The sequence below is a fragment of the Purpureocillium takamizusanense genome, chromosome 2 (genome assembly GCF_022605165.1).
Source record: "Purpureocillium takamizusanense chromosome 2, complete sequence".
NCBI lineage: Eukaryota > Fungi > Ascomycota > Sordariomycetes > Hypocreales > Ophiocordycipitaceae > Purpureocillium > Purpureocillium takamizusanense.
This window is the reverse complement of record NC_063069.1, coordinates 3,102,421-3,119,384: the sequence shown is the minus strand read 5'-3', so window position 1 is coordinate 3,119,384 and position 16,964 is coordinate 3,102,421. Positions and strand designations below refer to the sequence as shown.

Below are 16,964 nucleotides of genomic sequence, written 5' to 3'. Positions count from 1 at the left end.
CACGCCATCGCGACGAGAGCTCTCGTTCGAGAAGTACGAAAGGAAACAACATGGGCGTCATGGCGGGGGGGCGGGCTGCGCATGCGTCGTCACCCCGCATCAGAGACGCGTCCAGTCGCTGGGCCTGTCGCGATGCGAGCCCACTCGGGAGGGAAGCTTGCCTGCCGGTGCTTGCTTGCTTCAATGTGAATCGCACATGCATCCCGGCAAGTGCCTGGCACAAGCGGTCGGGGAAGGCCGAGGAGGGGGGGGGGGCGCTCTTCTCATCATCATCATGAACTCGTCGCAAACCTCGCCGCTACTGTCGCTCGCCGCCGCAGGGATGCTCCCGGGTAAGGACGTGCCACCAGGTGCCCAGGAGGTAGGCAGGCACCAGCGTCGTCCCAGACATGTATGTCCCAGATGCAGCCGGGCTACGTCTCGGATGCTGACGCAGACTTCCCGGAAACGGGGGGCGAAGGACCAAACTGTAGAAGCCCGTCTTCTCGATTAGGAACGTAGTACATACGTATGTACGAGCACCCACACCAGATGCAGGCGCTGCCTAGGTCTCTACGTATGTACATGAGTGCAAACATGTGGCGCTCAACGACAGATCCAACGTGAGATGCTCTTGCCAAAATAGCCAGCCCTGGACAACAAGTCTACCGGCATCGTTGATATGGAAAGAACAAGAACAGAAAGGAATGCGAAAAAGCAGAAAATCAAACCCGTCCAACAACGCCTTGCAATTCGTGCTCAAAACACCAACTCTGCTCGTGGCGGCTTCCGCTGGCGTTCCGCTTCTCACTCCCAATGTGAACTGGCTGAAGCACTTAGCCCTTGAGGCCCAGGCGCACGACAACATGCGCCCATTGACATGTTATCAATAATTATTGGATTGCGCGCGCGCATCCTGGGGCGATCCAATTCGTGACATGCACTGTTGACCGCTACTTTCCTTTCATCATGGTCGGCCCGCGTCGGTGACGAATATAGGCAAAGAAATGAGGGGGGTGTTGGTGGCAAAGCGTGTGATGGTGGTAGTAGCCGTCGTCATGATGGCCCGCTGTGGCTTGTGTCGGCATCGGCAGCACCTCCCGTCGCAAGAGCCTCATGCGACTCTTTCTTGTTCTTCTTCCTGGTGCGGAAGAAATCGCCGAGAGCGTCGCTGACGCTCCGTGATCTTCTTCTTCCGGTGTCTTCAGCCTCGCCGTGGGACCCGGCGCTCTCCTGCCTGTGCAGCGCGGCATGGGCCTGGTCGTCCAGAGCGGGAATGGCCGACTGACCCGGCCTGTTGCCCTCACTGTTATCTTCATCATCTTCGTTGAAGAACAGACTGGCGCGGATGCTGGAGCGGATGCGGCGCATCGATGACCGCTGCGCCAGCGGGTTGTCGTTCTCCCGCAGGAAGCCGTCCTTGACCACGGTCGTAACCGTCGACGAGAGCGGGGACGGTGATATGAACGTTTTGGAGCGGTGATGGCTGGCGGCCCGCGCGAGTGCAGAGCTGGGCCGTGGAGTGACTGGTCGATCTGTAGGGTAGCCAGGGGGCGCGGCGGGCTCCTTCTGCGGCGTGCTTGGGGATGATTGCGTCGGCGTGGAGGCAATGACGGAGGGCGTGGCCGCGGATTCCGCGGGGAACGCCCTGTTGCCGCCCGGGGACGAAGCAGAAGAGTCCCAGGATGATTGCCACGGGTTCTCAACCAGTGGTGAGGACAGGTCGCCAAGCAGATCCGGGACGCTTGCAGCGGCTGAGCTGGTGACCCTTACGATGTCGGGTTCGCTAGCAGGGGGAGGGGACTTGTGCTTGATGGTTGCAGCGAAGCTGACCCGCGAAAGCTTGCTGGACCTGCGCGATTGCGACTTTGGAGAGGGAGCTTCGTGTGCCAGGCCACCTCCATTGACCTCGTGTGGCCTCAAGCCGATAGTCTCCTCGATGCCCTCCGCCTCAGAAAGCACATCTTCGTCTTCATCATCCTGCGGCTTCCTCCCGCTGGTGATGAGAAAGACGCCAAAAAAGGTGAGCAGGCAGCCACCAACAAACTTGGCCGCCTGCTCGACCGTGGTCTTTTCAAAATCGCGGTACAGGATGGCGCTTCCCAAGATGACGCAGAGAGTGAAAAGCACGAACTGTATGGGAATGACTTGGGTCGAATCGAAACGCTGCAGCGCTTTGTTGACGTAGCGAATCTGCATCACAGCGGTGACGAGCAGAATGAGAACAAGGACGTAGGTGACGGGAGTGGCAAAGGCCCTCCAGAGGGTGGAGGACAGCATGGACGAGACGCCCTTTGTCGCCAGGGCAGTATAGCCTCCTGTTCGCAAATTAGTCCATCAATCATGTGACCACACGCTTGAGCGGGATGCCGCGTACCGAAGAGGCCTACGAGCCCCAGATCTATCAATATTGTGCGTCTCCCGTATCTTGGGCTGGCCCACATGAGGACCATGATGAGGAGAACCGTCACGGCCATGTAAATCTCGAATTCCATGGTGGTGATTGCGTCCCACACGTCGTGCGGCTCGAGCTTGGTCTCCTCCTGGTTCGCGCTTAGGACGACTGTCACGACACCGGCCACGGCGATGACGACGCCCCAAAAGTCTCGGGCGCGGAACCTCTCATGAAACATGGCTGGAGCAATGATGCAGTTGGAAACGAGGGCGACAACGCCCAGAGGCGACACAATGGAAGCTGGGGCAAAGCCATAGGCGAGAAAGTTGCCCGTCTCGCCGAGGGTGATGAGGATCTGGCCCAGCCACCAGTACGGCGACTTGAGGTACGTCGACGCGGCCTTTACGGTGGGATCAGGGCCGCTCTCGACATCTGTAGTAGAGGAAGACTGGAACGAGGCAGCAAGAGGGTCCGTCTCGTGGTCGCCGTGGTTATCATCGGGACCGTCGCCGCCGTTGGATCGATATGCGGCAACTCCAGAGGCACGGCCATTGCCCCGCCCAGCAACGTCAGCTCCAATGGCGCCGTATGCTCCCGCGTTTTCGCTGGTGGTGTTACTGCCACTTTGCGCCCGCTTCAGAGCAGCTCGCGCTCGTTGGCGGACGCGAACACGCTCCTTGTGCAGTCTCGTGTGTGCATAGCGCTGAACGTTGAGGGCCAGCGCGATGAGGACGTTGCCGACAATGGCGGTAACGATGCCGATGAGGGAAGACCAGTTCTTGAGCACCTCTCCGGGGTCGCCGGGAGTTCCGGACGAGGTCGGGCTCGCCGAGGGGGTGGGCGTGGTCACCGTCGGGGCGCCTGTGATGGCGGGAGTCGTCGTCGCAGTCGCCAACGTCACCATCATCGCGAGCGACGGCGAGGCTGCCAGCGTGGACGATGCGAACTCGGACGGGAGCGGCTTGCGATAGGCTCGACTGGGGAGGCGAATGCCGCGCGCCTTGAGTGATGGTTGTGGTGTGCGGATGGTGATATCATTGGGCTGGTGGCGATGCTGGTGACGGCGTGGGCGAGTCGCAAGTCGGAGGACAGGAGCCGACCATGACAGTGCGCAGCAGCCGCGCGGCGCTGGACAGGACGGAGGCGCTTAAAGAGTGAGAAATATGATGCGGTGCAATGCGGTGCGAAGCGACGCGATGCGTGCGTTGCGACCTGGCGCTACAGATGATGGACGGCTTCAAAGATGCACGGAGTAGAAGGATTTCGGATGGCCGGCGAGGTTGGCGCGCTTCATTTCGCACCTGGTACGAAGTAGTTCGCCCGCAGCGTCGGAAGGCGGAGTGGAGTCGCTCGCCCGGGTTGCCGCCTTCCCTTTCTTGTCGTCTCCCAGGCAAGGCAGGTACGAAGGCGAAGGTACGTAGCCGAAGTACCTCGTAGCTTTAGTAGGTTCCTTCCGCACCGCTAGAGCGGAGGTGGCGCAGGACGGAGCCTGTGTGGCGCGCAGAACGCGGAGTACAAGGAGGGGTACGTACTGCAAGACCGGACCACTTCAAGTTGGCAGCTGGTAGCAGAGGCAAGAGCCACAGACGCGTATACTGTACATGCCAAGTTAATAAGGCAGCTAACATAAGGTACCTACCTATGTACGTAGGTACTTGTAGTACCTGCAACTGTGCACCGGGCAGTCTTTTGGAGGCACCGGACGCCCGTTGACTGAGGCGTCAAGAGAGCTCGCGCCACTGCACCGCGCTGAAAAGGGGAGCCCCAAGCTCAGAATTCAGGTTGGATCAAGTTCCCGCCCGTAGAGGTCCTCGCTTGGCGGGGGCGTCAGGCTCCATCGATGTCACATAAGCGGGTCACGGGACCCCGAGCCGCTGCCAACTGTCGACATCACCGCAACGCACGTCCTTTCACTTTCACCTGCATTGTTCTTCAAAGCTCAACCGGTCGCAGATGCAGATACGTACTGCGTGCGTACATATGTACGTCCAGTACGTAGGTTAACTAACACACTTCGTGAGCTGCTTGGGAGACTTCGTCTCTTTCGGCCTCGCGGCGGCAACTTCACCGTGACTCCGTGATGAGCCGCGACGGCGACAACAACTCCAACGTCTTTGTCCGCTTCAAGCAACACGTCGACGCCAACATCGCCTCCGGCATCAACACCTTGCTCGGCGCACATTCGGCTGCTCTGCGTCACGCCACCGCCACCTCCGCTGCCACTGGCGAGCGTCCCTTGACATCTCCGAGCGCCATGGAGAGCCAAGATGCCGGCCGATGGCTCTCAACCTGGGACGTCTTGGCCCTCACGTCCTCGCCATCCTACTCTCCCGGAGCTCTGCGCCATCTTCCACGACCCATCCCCAACGACCTGCCGCCGAGCCTCGACTCCTCCATCTTCACTTTCGAAGACGCCTTTGAGGACCTCCTGGCCGTCTCGCTGGGTCTGCCTCTGCCTGACATCACTTTCAAATATGTGCAGAGGCAGCGAATCCGCCGCCTTTTACCGGCCTTCGAGCCTACGTGGTTCTTCACGGCCCGCCTGCATGACCAGGGTCTGATCGAGCATCCGATCCACAACCATTTCACTAAAGCCCGCACCCCAGACTGGGATTGCTTTCACCGCGAGATCGACCTGCGCGCGGCCACGGCGTGGCGAGGCGCCACGGGTGACGGCGACGGCAATGAGAGCACGGGGGACATCTTAAAAATGATAGGACGCGCCTTCCAGCAGCTAAAACAGGCTGTCGACGAGGGCCACGCACCGTCCCAAGCGTCTCAGGACGCGCATGAGGCAGATGGCCTGTCTCGGCGGCGCGGCGCTGCGGGCGGCGATGACGGCAACGAGGACTTCTTCGAACAGACAGGGCGCGCCTTCAAGCAGATACAGCAGGCTATCGACGAGGGCCGCGCACCGTCGGAAGCGTCTCAGGACGCGTTTGAGGAAGATGATGGGTCTCAGCGGCGGGAGCAACGACATCCCGACCATTTTGACGAGATCTTTTTGACGATACCGCACTCGTCTGCCCAGGGCCAAAATTCGTGGGAGACGTTATCTAAGGCCATCAGGGATCAGGTTGCCTCCCTCGAGAAGTCCAAGGAAGCGACCCTCGCCGGTAACGCGAAGCAGGTCACGACACGGGAAGCACACGTAGACAGATTTGGCTACACCCACACCACCGTCACCCGCAAGACCCTCGACAAGGACGGCAACAAGATTGGGAGCGTGTCATATGTCACCAGGGAACCTCCTAAACGGAACGCGCCCGAACAGCAGCAGCTGGATAACCAACCCAGGAACGAGTTGGATCATGCTGAGAATGCCACGGGTGAAGGTGGGAAGCCAAAATCCGGCTGGTTCTGGAAGTGAACAAGCCTGACCTCGAGTACTTCATCCCCACTCCGTTGACTTTCATCGACATCAATAGCCGTTTCGTACTTTGTATTAGCTCCTGAAGTCTACTGTATTTCAATATATGCTGAGCTGTGCACTTACCGTGGAATATCGGTAGTATATGAACGTAACGAGAGGAATGTTGAAGCGACTCGCCCACGAATCACACCGGGCGTGTGTTTCTAGGGATGCTATGAGCTGTCTCTGCTCCTACATGTCCATCACAGGCACCCGTGATACACGAGTCTCAAGGCTCACCATATCCCTTTTTTTCCCCACGACGCGACGGACCGGCGCCTCATGGAGTGCGCCCTCCTTCCTTGCAGCACCTTTGGGACGCCAGGATGCCAGGTATTGCCCACCACAGCACACTACGCACTTGCACATGGCCTGCAACATTGCATGTGCTAGGATACACTAACTCCAACCATCTCTTGCTCACGGGAGGTCTTCTCCCCGGCCTAATTACCACTCGTCGGCGTGTCCGTATTTGGCCATTTCAAAGCGTGTCTAAATCCGAGCTTGTCTATGCGGTGCGTGGCAGCGCCATACCTCGTCGGCAGTGGCTAGGATGCGCTTGTAAGGAGGGTTGTACCATGTCGATGCTACGCACTTGGCCTATTCAGTCTGTGATGGAGAGGTATTCGTGCTGTGATCAAAGTTGTCAACATATTTTCCTCGATCTGGGTTTGTGCTATGAGCTGAAGTCGGGGATTCATACCTATATGGGCACTATATCTCACGCCACTTTGCAATAGGGGAGCTTAAAGACGTATTGATATTACACAGCCCATCAGGGCGTGGAGTCTTCAAGCGAGTATTTGAGTGTACGAGTATATGTTCAGGATATTTCGGTCCGACGAGTCCGACGCTAGCGTTGTGAGAGTGAAGCATCATGTCTAACTCTTGCCCCGTGCCTTTGCCTTCTTCTTGCGCACGAGCCTGGTCCGAGCGATGAGCCTTTGCTTCATGTCCTCGTGCTTTTCGACATCCTTGCGTTCTTCACCGCCTCGCATCTGCCCTTTGACCTTGTTGCCTCCCTGGCCCTTTCCACGCGCGCGCGCGACAGGTTGCTCGGCCTCGTCATTCTTGTCCTTGGCAGCCTCAGCAGCCTTCGCCCCCCTTCCCCTGGTGCCCTGGGCAGACTTCTCCTCGGCCACACGCCTCCTCTGCACGACCTGCGCGTTCTCGATGGAGAACTCAACAATCAAGCGCTGCTTCCTCCCATTGTATCCCTCAAGCTGATGGCCGTTCAAATACCGCAAGCCCATCAGTGCCCAGTGGTGCGAAACATACTCAATGAACCCGTATCCGCGGCTCTTGCCCGCTCCACTCTTCTCTGTCACCTTGGATCCCTCGTTGCTTTCGAAGACGATCTTGGCCTGGCGGACAATACCCTTGCCTTTGAGCTTTCGTTGCCGCTCCTTTTCCTTGGCATCCTTGCCGTCTCTGGCGTTCTCCTCCTTGGAAAGTGGCTGGCGTCGACCTTCCTTCACTTCCTGAGCGAACCCTACGACAGCTTTCCGCGCCAACTCCTTGAGCTCCTTTGACCCAATATTGCGTGGAAGGTTGCGTATCGCTAGTCGAGTAAGGCTGACGTGCAGACTTGGGTTGCTCTGAACCAATTTTCGGCGTTGTGCGGCACTTGCCTGCCGCATCCTAACCTCTGGGGGTGAGAGTAAGTTGTACAAAGGGGAGCTCGTACTTATGGCACCCTCAGACAATAGATAAAGTCGTCTCTTGTCCTTCTCCTGCCGTTTGGCCAATGAGCTGTCTGCCAAGTTGGTAGCCTCTTCCTTGTTGACGGCTTGAGCTACTTGAAGGAGCCGTCCATCGAGCGTGTATTTTCCAGTAGGATCTGCGTTCTCGTCCAGGAGGAGAGACTGCTTGGCACCGGCGGCGGCTGGCTTGGGCCGGGGAGCTCCCTTGATGCACTCTTTCGCATCCAGCTCCTTGACAAAGCAGACAAAACCGGTTCCAGCGGGCTTTTCAGTGACTTTGTCGAAGACAACGCGAGCGTAACGGACTCTTCCAAACGTCTCGAAGAAATCTTTGAGTTGTTCGTCTGTTGTGGTGAACGGCAGGTTGCGGATGAAGAGCGTCGAGGAGTTGTCGGTTGTCTTTCGTTGGGGCTTCTCCTCGGGCTCATTGGTGGCAGCCTCCTCGTCGTCGCTGTCGTTCTTGTCTTCGTCCTCTTCGTCCTCGTCTTCGAGGTTCTGAAGATGGTTCTTCATGAAGTTCTCCAAGTCGGCGTTTAATTCGTGGTCCACGCTCTTGCCGGGAGTGTCAGCAGCAGACGTCTCGCTGTCTTCATCAGAGTCTGCATCGGCCTGAGCAACGGACTCGTCACTAGCCTCTTTCTCCTGTTCCTTTTCTTGCTGCTGGTCCCATGTGGCCTTGTCAACAGCCCAATCGACGGCTAGGGTTCGGCCGTCAATTTCCTTGCCGTTGATTCCCTCCAAAGCCTTCTCGGCGTTCTTCCGCCCACGGAGCGTGACGAACCCGAATCCCTTGAGCTTGCCCTTGTTGTTGGGAAGGTCGGCGAATCGGACCTTGCCATAGCTCCTGAACAGATGTGACAGTTGTTCGGAAGTCTTTATTGTCCACGGCAAATTTCGCACGATGAGCTTTGTAGGCTGGGGTGCAGGCCTCCCAGGCTTGGCATGAGGGACATTTTCCGTTTCATCGGCTGCGTTTCTGTGCCTGCGCTCTGCTAGATCGACTCGGATGCGCCTCCCGTCCCATGCGGCCTTGTCCAAAGCCTTCTGTGCCTCAGAAGCATCCTCAGCGTCTGCGAAGGTGACGAAGCCATAGCCGCGAGACTGCTTGGTGTTCTGGTCCAGAACAACGACTGCATGCTTGACAGGAAAGTGTTGTGAGAAGAACTCAGTCAGAGACTCGTTGGTGGCGCTAGGCGGTAATGATCGAACAAAAAGAGACCGGCGCTCTTCAACTCGAGCTCGCTTCGTCGTTGGGGCCGCGCCCGGCTCTTGGCTTTCAATCGCGGCGGCTACAGCGTCCTCTACCTCAGAGCGCTGTCGCTTGCGGTCGTTCTTTTGAGAGCCCATCGCGGCGGGTATACACTGGACCGACAATGGTCCCGAGTATTTTCTTTGCGGTGGCAGTCCAAGCTCGTTCTGTTAGTGCTTCACTTGCAGAAAAAAAAAATCCCAGCGACCGTTATACTGATAACGGACTCGGTCGTTATCTAATCGCACGTGATGGCGGGGCGTGCGATGTCTTATCGGGAGCTACGCTAAGCCGAGACGGGAACATTGTTGACTCTCAACCCGCAAATCGACGCGTGCGACCCAAACAAAGGCATCACCACTTTAGCCTGACACACGCATAACCAAACGCCTGCGCAGTCGACGACTTCGCTTTCATCCGCGACTTTAGAGGCCGCGGCGCCGAAACAACGACAAAATGCCCGCGCGAGCATCCACGAGATCGTCGAGAACGTCCTCGGCTATCGTGAAGAAGACTTCAACCGCCACTCTGGGCTCCCGTGGGTCTGTCGCATCGCGCGCATCGTCTGCCGCCGTCGTCGAGTATGTTGATACACCGGGGAGCGCGCTACGCACGCAGATTTGCGCCGTGTTTCGCGACGCGCAGAGGACGACAGCGACACACAGGAAGCTGGCCGTCAACCTTCGCAAGATCCACGAGGCCTGCTGTTACGAACCAACAAACAGCACAGGGCCGTCAAGCGAATTCGACGAGGAGGCGTTCAACAAAGAGTTTGTCCGATGCGTTTTGCGCATCATGCCTGTGAAGAAGGCCGAAGGCGTCGGAGAGAGGTCCATTAGATTCATCGGCTTCTATCTTCGCCTCGCAGGTGATAAGGACAACGAGATCCTCGGCGATCTCGGCGCGGATACAAGCTTGATGCCAGAGACGCCGACCACGCGACTGACTTCGGAGCTTCTTGAGTCTGTGCTACCTTTAATGGCTGCCAAGGACAAATTTGTTCGATTCAGATCCACTCAGCTCATGTCGCACATCATCAACTCGCTCGACGCTATCGACGACGACTTGTTCCAGAAGCTCCGGCACGGGCTTCTCAAACGAATCCGCGACAAGGAGGCCATGGTCCGCTCGCAGGCTGTGCTAGGCCTCGGCCGACTTGCTGGCAACCAGTCCGAGGGCTGCACCAACTCGGACGACAGCGACGATGACCAGGCCACCGATTTGCTGGGCAAACTTCTCGACGTGATGCAGAATGACCCGAGTGCCGACGTACGAAAGTCTCTTCTTGTCAATCTTCCTATTCTTCCGAATACTCTTCCATATCTGTTAGAAAGAGCCCGAGATCAGGATCCCGCCACTCGGAGAGCCGTATATTCCCGATTGCTGCCCGCACTGGGAGATTTCCGACACTTGTCTCTGTCGATGCGTGAGAAGCTCCTTCGATGGGGGCTGCGAGACCGCGATGAAAACGTGCGCAAAGCAGCCGGTAGGCTTTTCAGAGATCGATGGATCGCAGACTGCGCGGGTACGGCGCAACAAGACGAAGGCAACACGGCAGAGCCAGCACCGCCGAGCTTCGATGGTCTTCTGGAGCTCCTTGAGCGAATTGATGTCATCAACTCTGGCGTCGAGAATGGTGTCGCGCTGGAGGCCATGAAGGGCTTCTGGGAGGGCCGGCCAGACTATCGCGAGGCTGTGACACTGGACGATACTTTCTGGGAGACTCTTTCCGCCGAATCCGTCTTCATGGCGCGAAGCTTCAACGAATTCTGCCGCAATGAAGGCAACGGCCGATACGAGGCGCTGGTCGAGGAGAAGCTGCCCGAAGTCACAAAGTTGGCCTTTTATCTGGAGCGCTACATGCACGCCCTGGTCGAGGCCCTTCAGAGGGTTGCTCAACAGGAAGCGGACGAGGAGGAAGAGGAGGACACGGTCGAGCAAGAGTTCATTGTGGAGCAACTGCTTCACATTGCCCTGACGCTCGATTACTCCGACGAGGTGGGACGCCGCAAGATGTTCACCCTGCTGCGCCAGTCGCTCTCCATTGCAGATCTGCCAGACGAGGTGACCAAGCTCACGGTCGAGGTTCTGCAGTACATTTGTGCCCCAGATGCTGCCGGTGAGCGAGAGTTCTGCAGCATCGTTCTTGAATCTGTTGCAGACGTACACGATACCATTGTTGACGATCCGCCTGCCGACGATGTCGAGGACAGCTTCCACTCTGCCAAGTCCGAGGTCAGCCATGGGAGCGCGCCGTCCAACGAGAAGCGCGGCAAGGGCGCGGACGTGAGCGAGGAAGACGCTCGTGAGAAAGCTGTTAGGGAGATTGTCGTCAACATGAAGTGTCTTCACATCGTCCAGTGCATGCTCACGCACGTGGCCGGCAACCTCAAGGACAACGCAGACTTGGTATCGATGCTCAACAATCTAGTTGTTCCAGCCGTGCGAAGTCACGAGGCACCTGTCCGGGAACGCGGCTTGGTGTGCCTAGGACTCTGCGCATTGCTGGACCGCTCGCTCGCCGAGGAGAACCTGGGTCTATTCATCCACTTCTTCAGCAAGGGCCATACTGCGCTTCAGATCACTGCACTCCACATCCTTACCGACATCTTGAATGTGCACGGGGCGCAGCTGCTTTCCCCGACGCCCGGTCTGCTCAAGGTCTACGTCAAGGCCGTCAAGGGCACATCAAAGGCTCCTGAAGTGCAGGCGGCCGCGACGGTTGCGGCCTCGAAACTGCTGCTCGGCCGGGTCGTGAGCGACGAAGAGGCGTGCGAAGAGTTGCTGAAGTCTCTCGTCGTTGCCTACTTCGACCCCTCGTCTGCGTCAAACCAGACTGTCCGACAGGCACTGAATTACTTCCTGCCGGTGTTTTGCTACTCGAGAAGCTCCAACCAGGATCTCATGCGGGCCGTCGCCCTGCAGGCCTTGCATTCGCTTCTCAACCTGCGCGAGGGCTTGGAGGACGATGACGTGGACGTGGGAGAGGACATGGTCAGCATGACGGCCATCGGAGCCTGCCTTGTTGACTGGACAGACCCTCGCAAATGCTACACGCCCGGTGTACTCGCCGATGCAGACAAGAAGAATGTCAACGGAGATGTTCACCTTGATCTCGGGCGAGACATAATGGAGCGACTGCGCAGTAACATCAGTAGTAAGTATCGGAAACGCGATGTCAAGAGACATTTGGAAGCTAACAAGTGCAATAGAAGAGGAGAAGAAGGTGGCCGCCGGCCTCCTCGGCAAGCTTTACATCTCGCCCACCTCCTCGGAAGAAAAGATCCGGGAGCTGTACGCCGAGGTCAGCGAGGCGGTGGAAGATGGCATCGTGTCTGATGCCACCAGCCGCAACTCGCTGTACAAGATCCACGTCAGCCTGGGCAAGATTGTCAACAGCCTCGACGAGCAGCTGCCGGCGCACAGGCGCACGAGCCGAAGCGTGTCGATCCTGACGGACAGGCACCCCAGCGAGGACAAGACGGTCATGGAGGAGTCCAGGATCAAGGAGGAGGAGGAGGACAGCGAGGGGACCATTGTGCCCAAGCAGGAGGACAAGGAATCGCTTGTTGACGAGCTGCTGTCCGACGACGAGGATACCAAGATACAGGACGCTTGAGAGACGTGGTGATGAGGCGTGTATTAGTGGACATTGGGAACGGCTTGGCCTTTGCGATGAGTGGCATGATGGGAATGAAAGTTTGCTGATGATACCTGTGGATGGACGCTGCAAATTATTTTGGAACTGTTTGGGCTTGCACCTCTCTCTATTCTTTGTTTCTGGTCCTTGACATAGTACAGTACCCTGCATCTAGCTTTACATCTGACACTTTACCAAGGTGACCATCTGGGGCGGCGTGTCATTGCCGTGTCCCCACCCAGAACAGCAGACTGCCGTACGCCACATTGATGACCAAGTGCTGGCCGAGGCTCCACGCCATGCAGTAGAGGTACTTTGGCGAAAAGACTGTCCAGATGAACAAGTGCGTCCTCAGCGCGGTGCACGCCGCCATGACAAACGCGACGCTCGCCGTTGTGAAGACGGTCAGGAGCGTGAGGTGGCGGCGGAGGACATGACGGCCAGCATCGCCGCCCTGGCTGCGCTTTTGCAGCAACAGGAGGTTGGTGGCCGAGGTCCAGAAGATGGGGCCGGCCCAGTTGCTGACAAAGGTGAGGACGCCGACGGCGACGACGTTGAAGCCGCCGATGCCATTGTAGGCGCTCGACAGGTCGACCGAGGAGATGGCATTGGAGCCGCCCGAGGCGAAGAAGGACGCATATTGGAAGAGCAACGACGAGGTGGTGATCTCGGCGACGCTGAGGTCGGCGGACGCGAGGCACTCGAAGAGAACCGTGTAGAGCAGGAGGAGCGGGATATTGGTTGCTCGGGACTGGGTCATGGCGAGCAGCGTGTAGAGGTGGTGAAGCAGACGAGCTGGTTGCTCCGTCGTCAGCCACGGCGCCAATACAGGTTTGGACATGTTTACATGAACCATGTTTATATGAACGGATACACGTACCTGAAGACCGGGCATGGCGTCCGCCCCTACCGCTCTGGTAGGCGGCGAAGACGACCAGCAGAGATAGGACGGCAAAGACCATGCGCGCTCTGGACAGCAGAGACTGGCCCTCGAAGCGCACGTTGAGCGCCTTGGCGAAGCCGGTGACCAACTCTGGGGCGTCCTCGGCCGTGAAAGCTAGCTTGAAGGCGAACGCGGCGGAGACGAGGACCGACGTGGCGGACGTGGCGAGGATGAAGGGAAGGCCGCTCAGGTTGGGCAGGGTCTGGAAGGCTGCCAGCACATAAGTAAGGCAGATGAGTGTCCAGAGCAGCTGCGGCTTAGGTGTGAGGAGGAGCTTGACCATGTCGGGTTCGCCGGCGAACTTCTGCCCTGTCTGATTCCAGCTGCGGATCAGGCGCAGCATGGTCAAGGCTGTGAGTGGCCAAGCGGCGGTGGAAAGTCGCCCAGATCTATAACGAAATCAGTATACGGTTCGCCCGGGCTGTCTCTGTGTCTGGCCGCCCACCTATGAATGGCCCGAACGCCGAGCCAGGCCAGCCAGATCGTAGACGCCCAGTACCAGAAGTGCTGCTCTTCCTCAACGTAGCTGGACGCGAACATCATAACACCGTACAATATCGTGACAAGAGCCAGAGGCATCGCGAGGCCGCTCTCATGGGCCCCCAGAACGTATGCCGCTACGACGCTCGCGAGAGTGGCGGCTATGGCCAGGCCCTGGCCGGCGAACAGCCTGGACATGTCGTAATTGGAGGCCATGCTGCTCATTAGCTCCTGCGCCTTGCGTAGCCACGCCGAGGTGGCAACCAGCCAGTCTTCCTCGACCACTGCGGCCGCTGCCATGGCTGGGGCCAGGCGAGATAGCTTTCGCCATTCACATGCCAGTTCGTTGATATCTGTGGGTTCCAGCGTGCATGGGTCGCAGGGACCAGTGGCGGCGTCGCTCGCGAACAGGGAGTCTCCGAATGCGGCCGTGACTATGCCGAGTATCTGGCGGGCGTTGCGAATGAGAATCTGCACCTTATCGCTAGCAGTGGGCCAGAAGGATAAGAAGTCGGGTATGACGGCGCCCAGATTGTTCTTCGACACAGGAAACCCGAGAAGAGCCGCGACTGTCGGCGCAATATCGGACTGTTCAACCATGTTGTAGTAGTCAAACTCGCCCTTGGGCTTTGTAGGAGCCGTCACTGGTTTAGCGATGCCCTTGAGCTTGGGGGATAGAAAGATCAGGGCCGGCGACGTCTCGCCTGGGGACGACGCGCCATGATTCCCGGCGTCGTTCATGCCGTGGTCGCCACAAACCACGAGAAGGGTGGACTTGAGATGGTCTCTGGCCTCTATTGCCTCGTATAAAGTCTTGACGATGCTATCCATTTCACGTTGCTTCGGAACCATGTTGGAGCTGGCAACAAAATTAGCAATGGTCCTCTACTAACTCATGATTATAGTGGTGCGACCTTCTGGGGCCCGACTTGTGCCCGATGTGGTCCAGTCCGAGGTAATGGAGAACCATGAGGCCCCAGTCTTCGTTTGCAAGCTCACCAGCAATATTTCTCGTGACATTGTTGTCGACCTCGGTAAAGTCCTAGTATCGAGGGGTGAGAAAAGGCCGCCACTTGCAGGGCACGTGGCCTGGGTACTCACTGCTACGAAGAAGCTCGACGTTCCATCGTGACGATCGAACGTATCGGGGAACAGTTTGAGCCATGTGTCGTCGCCGTACATGAGCAGCTTCCCCTTGCGGGCGGCCTTGAGCTGCGCCAGCCAAGTGTCCTGAGCGGCGAGCGATGAGGAGGTGTCCCCCTCATCGATGTTGAGAATGAGATCAACAAAGGACGGAATAGATCCAGTGGTGATGGACTTAATGCGTGGCATCGTCACAGTGGGAGATCGAGCATTTGCGGTGAAAGGGATGGCCGCGCCGTCTCGTATGAGACTGTGTGTTCTGCGTCAACACGGATCGAAGAGCAAAAGGGGGGGGGGGCGCGCACCCACACACCTCTGCGTGAACTGAAAACCAGAACCCTCTGCATACACAAAGTCGCTTTGTGCGTGAAAGCGTTAGTCTAGGATGCGATGCTGGACAGGCGCGGCGCTACCCCTTTACCTTCTCAGCGCGTCGACTACCATGAAGACCATCCTGTCGAACGGAGGCTCAGGCGGCGGCCCATATTCTAGAGCCTCGTATTCAGCTAGGCCAGGAATGAATGGCTTGTATGGGAAGAATCCCGTGGCAAAGACTATCACGGAGACGGGTATCAAGAGATTGGCCAATGCCAGCAGCAGTGTGCTGGCCGGGAAGCCTGTCTTGGAGGCCGCCATCATGATCAGGAAGTGAAGAGACGGCCTCCTCGTTGGGGAAAGCTGAGGGACTGAATGAAGAAGACAAAGGGGGGGAAGGGCCGGCTACGCCATCTAGCAGATGTTCATGCATTGACCGCGCAGGCGCGTTTGGAGAGCGAGATGAGTGAGCGAGGCGTATGGGAACGTGGTTAGACGCGGCGCAATCATGGCCGCCAGGGTTGCGCTGAGGGAGAGAGAGGGAAGGAAAGGCCAAGGTGGGTCTGCGCCACACCACTCGTCAGAGCAGGTTAGTACCTACTTCATAAGGCTACAGCCCGCAGGCAGGACGCTGTCAAGTACGAAGTACAGGTAGGTAAGTACCAAGGTAAATCAGAGCGATGGAACTAACGCGTTTTCTCTCGACTCTCGTGGGTATCGTCAATTAATGCTGCGCCAGAAGACATGATAAAACCATTCGGGAAAAAAAAAAAAAAGCAGAGACCATTTCTCCTGTGTTTGGGACCATCTCAGCATCATCTTCCCCCTCAACCGACCCTCGTGCTTTACTTGCCACCCTTCTTTTTGCCGGCCCTGTCGCTGTATTTAGGAAACACAATCTTGGACTTTTTGGCCTTTCTCTTGCCGATGCGTTTTTTGTCAATGCGCGTCCTGGACGCCTTCTTGGAGTCGACGTCCATGGCTAGCGGATTGTGACTCGTCAGGTTCCGTCGCCATGTACGAAGTACAGCATGCTGAATGAGAGTCGGCGTGAAAGAACGTACCTGTGTCGTCGGCATCGTCCGCAACGTGCTCTTCAGCTACTGCTGCATCGTCCTCGACCGCTACAGTCAAGTTAGTGACGGTCGCCAGCACGCCTGTCAAGGCTATACTACCCACCATCCATGTTGACGTCTGAAGTCTCGGGCTTGGGCTGCTTTGCCAGCTCGAGCAGCTTGGCCGACAGGCGCTCATTGCGGGCGATCTCCGCAGGGCCGAACACAGACGCGGCCTTTCGCCGGTTGTTCGCCTTTTTCGTGCTTGAACGGGAGCTCTTGGCCATTGTGTATGTGTCTCGACGTCTGCTTCGAGGTACTGTTACGTGAAGAGGGTGTGTGCGATGATGCGCCGTCGAGTGAGTGAGTGAGAGCCTGCCCCGAGCGACTTCATGGGGGGAAAAAAAGTTAGGTTACTTCCTCGATAACGAGAGATAAGGTGGACGCTGGTTGTGGCGTTGGTCCCTTAGTACTACAGCACATCCACCGGCGCCCAACAAGCAGCGCAAGGTGAGGTGGACAAGATGTGGCTGGTGGGGGTCCAGATCCATTTACGTATTTCAATGGAAGGCCAGGGCTGCCTACCAGGCTGCCCCGGCCAGCCAGGTGGGTTGGGAGAATTTTCAGCACTCATCAGCCTGCTAGAGTGA

At 57.8% G+C, this 16,964-nt stretch overlaps 6 protein-coding genes across 9 annotated transcripts; 2 read left to right on the top strand and 4 right to left on the bottom strand.

Moving 5' to 3' along the window:
• Positions 1–475: 475 nt before the first annotated feature.
• Positions 476–4,143, bottom strand: JDV02_002740 (uncharacterized protein). Its single transcript, XM_047983806.1, has 2 exons — positions 2,357–4,143; positions 476–2,297 (listed from the first exon to the last, which is right to left on the bottom strand). Exons 1-2 carry the CDS (start codon positions 3,279–3,281, stop codon positions 1,036–1,038), a joined length of 2,187 nt encoding a protein of 728 aa, XP_047839778.1. The 5' UTR covers positions 3,282–4,143; the 3' UTR covers positions 476–1,035.
• Positions 4,144–4,275: 132 nt separating this feature from the next.
• JDV02_002739 (uncharacterized protein) lies at positions 4,276–5,864 on the top strand. Its single transcript, XM_047983805.1, has one exon. The coding sequence runs from the start codon at positions 4,455–4,457 to the stop codon at positions 5,742–5,744; it is 1,290 nt and encodes a 429-aa protein (XP_047839777.1). The 5' UTR covers positions 4,276–4,454; the 3' UTR covers positions 5,745–5,864.
• A 704-nt stretch (positions 5,865–6,568) lies between these two features.
• Positions 6,569–8,913, bottom strand: NOP4 (RNA recognition motif-containing protein). The gene has a single exon (XM_047983804.1). The coding sequence runs from the start codon at positions 8,834–8,836 to the stop codon at positions 6,668–6,670; it is 2,169 nt and encodes a 722-aa protein (XP_047839776.1). The 5' UTR covers positions 8,837–8,913; the 3' UTR covers positions 6,569–6,667.
• A 181-nt stretch (positions 8,914–9,094) lies between these two features.
• On the top strand, positions 9,095–12,572 carry YCG1 (chromosome condensation complex Condensin, subunit G). The gene is made up of 2 exons (XM_047983803.1): positions 9,095–11,895; positions 11,951–12,572. The coding sequence occupies exons 1-2, from the start codon at positions 9,195–9,197 to the stop codon at positions 12,355–12,357; spliced, it is 3,108 nt and encodes a 1,035-aa protein (XP_047839775.1). The 5' UTR covers positions 9,095–9,194; the 3' UTR covers positions 12,358–12,572.
• On the bottom strand, positions 12,451–15,771 carry LAS21 (major facilitator super transporter protein). Of its 4 annotated transcripts, none has more exons than XM_047983800.1 (7): positions 15,366–15,771; positions 15,250–15,302; positions 14,903–15,194; positions 14,716–14,843; positions 13,767–14,660; positions 13,259–13,710; positions 12,451–13,173 (listed from the first exon to the last, which is right to left on the bottom strand). In XM_047983800.1, the coding sequence occupies exons 3-7, from the start codon at positions 15,131–15,133 to the stop codon at positions 12,599–12,601; spliced, it is 2,280 nt and encodes a 759-aa protein (XP_047839772.1). In that variant the 5' UTR covers positions 15,134–15,194; positions 15,250–15,302; positions 15,366–15,771; the 3' UTR covers positions 12,451–12,598. The 4 variants fall into 4 exon arrangements, with proteins under 4 accessions (XP_047839772.1, XP_047839771.1, XP_047839773.1 ...); XM_047983799.1 differs by having other exon boundaries at positions 15,258–15,302; XM_047983801.1 differs by having other exon boundaries at positions 14,716–15,194; positions 15,258–15,302.
• A 149-nt stretch (positions 15,772–15,920) lies between these two features.
• JDV02_002735 (uncharacterized protein) lies at positions 15,921–16,816 on the bottom strand. Its single transcript, XM_047983798.1, has 3 exons — positions 16,439–16,816; positions 16,324–16,383; positions 15,921–16,241 (listed from the first exon to the last, which is right to left on the bottom strand). The coding sequence occupies exons 1-3, from the start codon at positions 16,599–16,601 to the stop codon at positions 16,105–16,107; spliced, it is 360 nt and encodes a 119-aa protein (XP_047839770.1). The 5' UTR covers positions 16,602–16,816; the 3' UTR covers positions 15,921–16,104.
• Between the last annotated feature and the right edge of the window lie 148 nt (positions 16,817–16,964).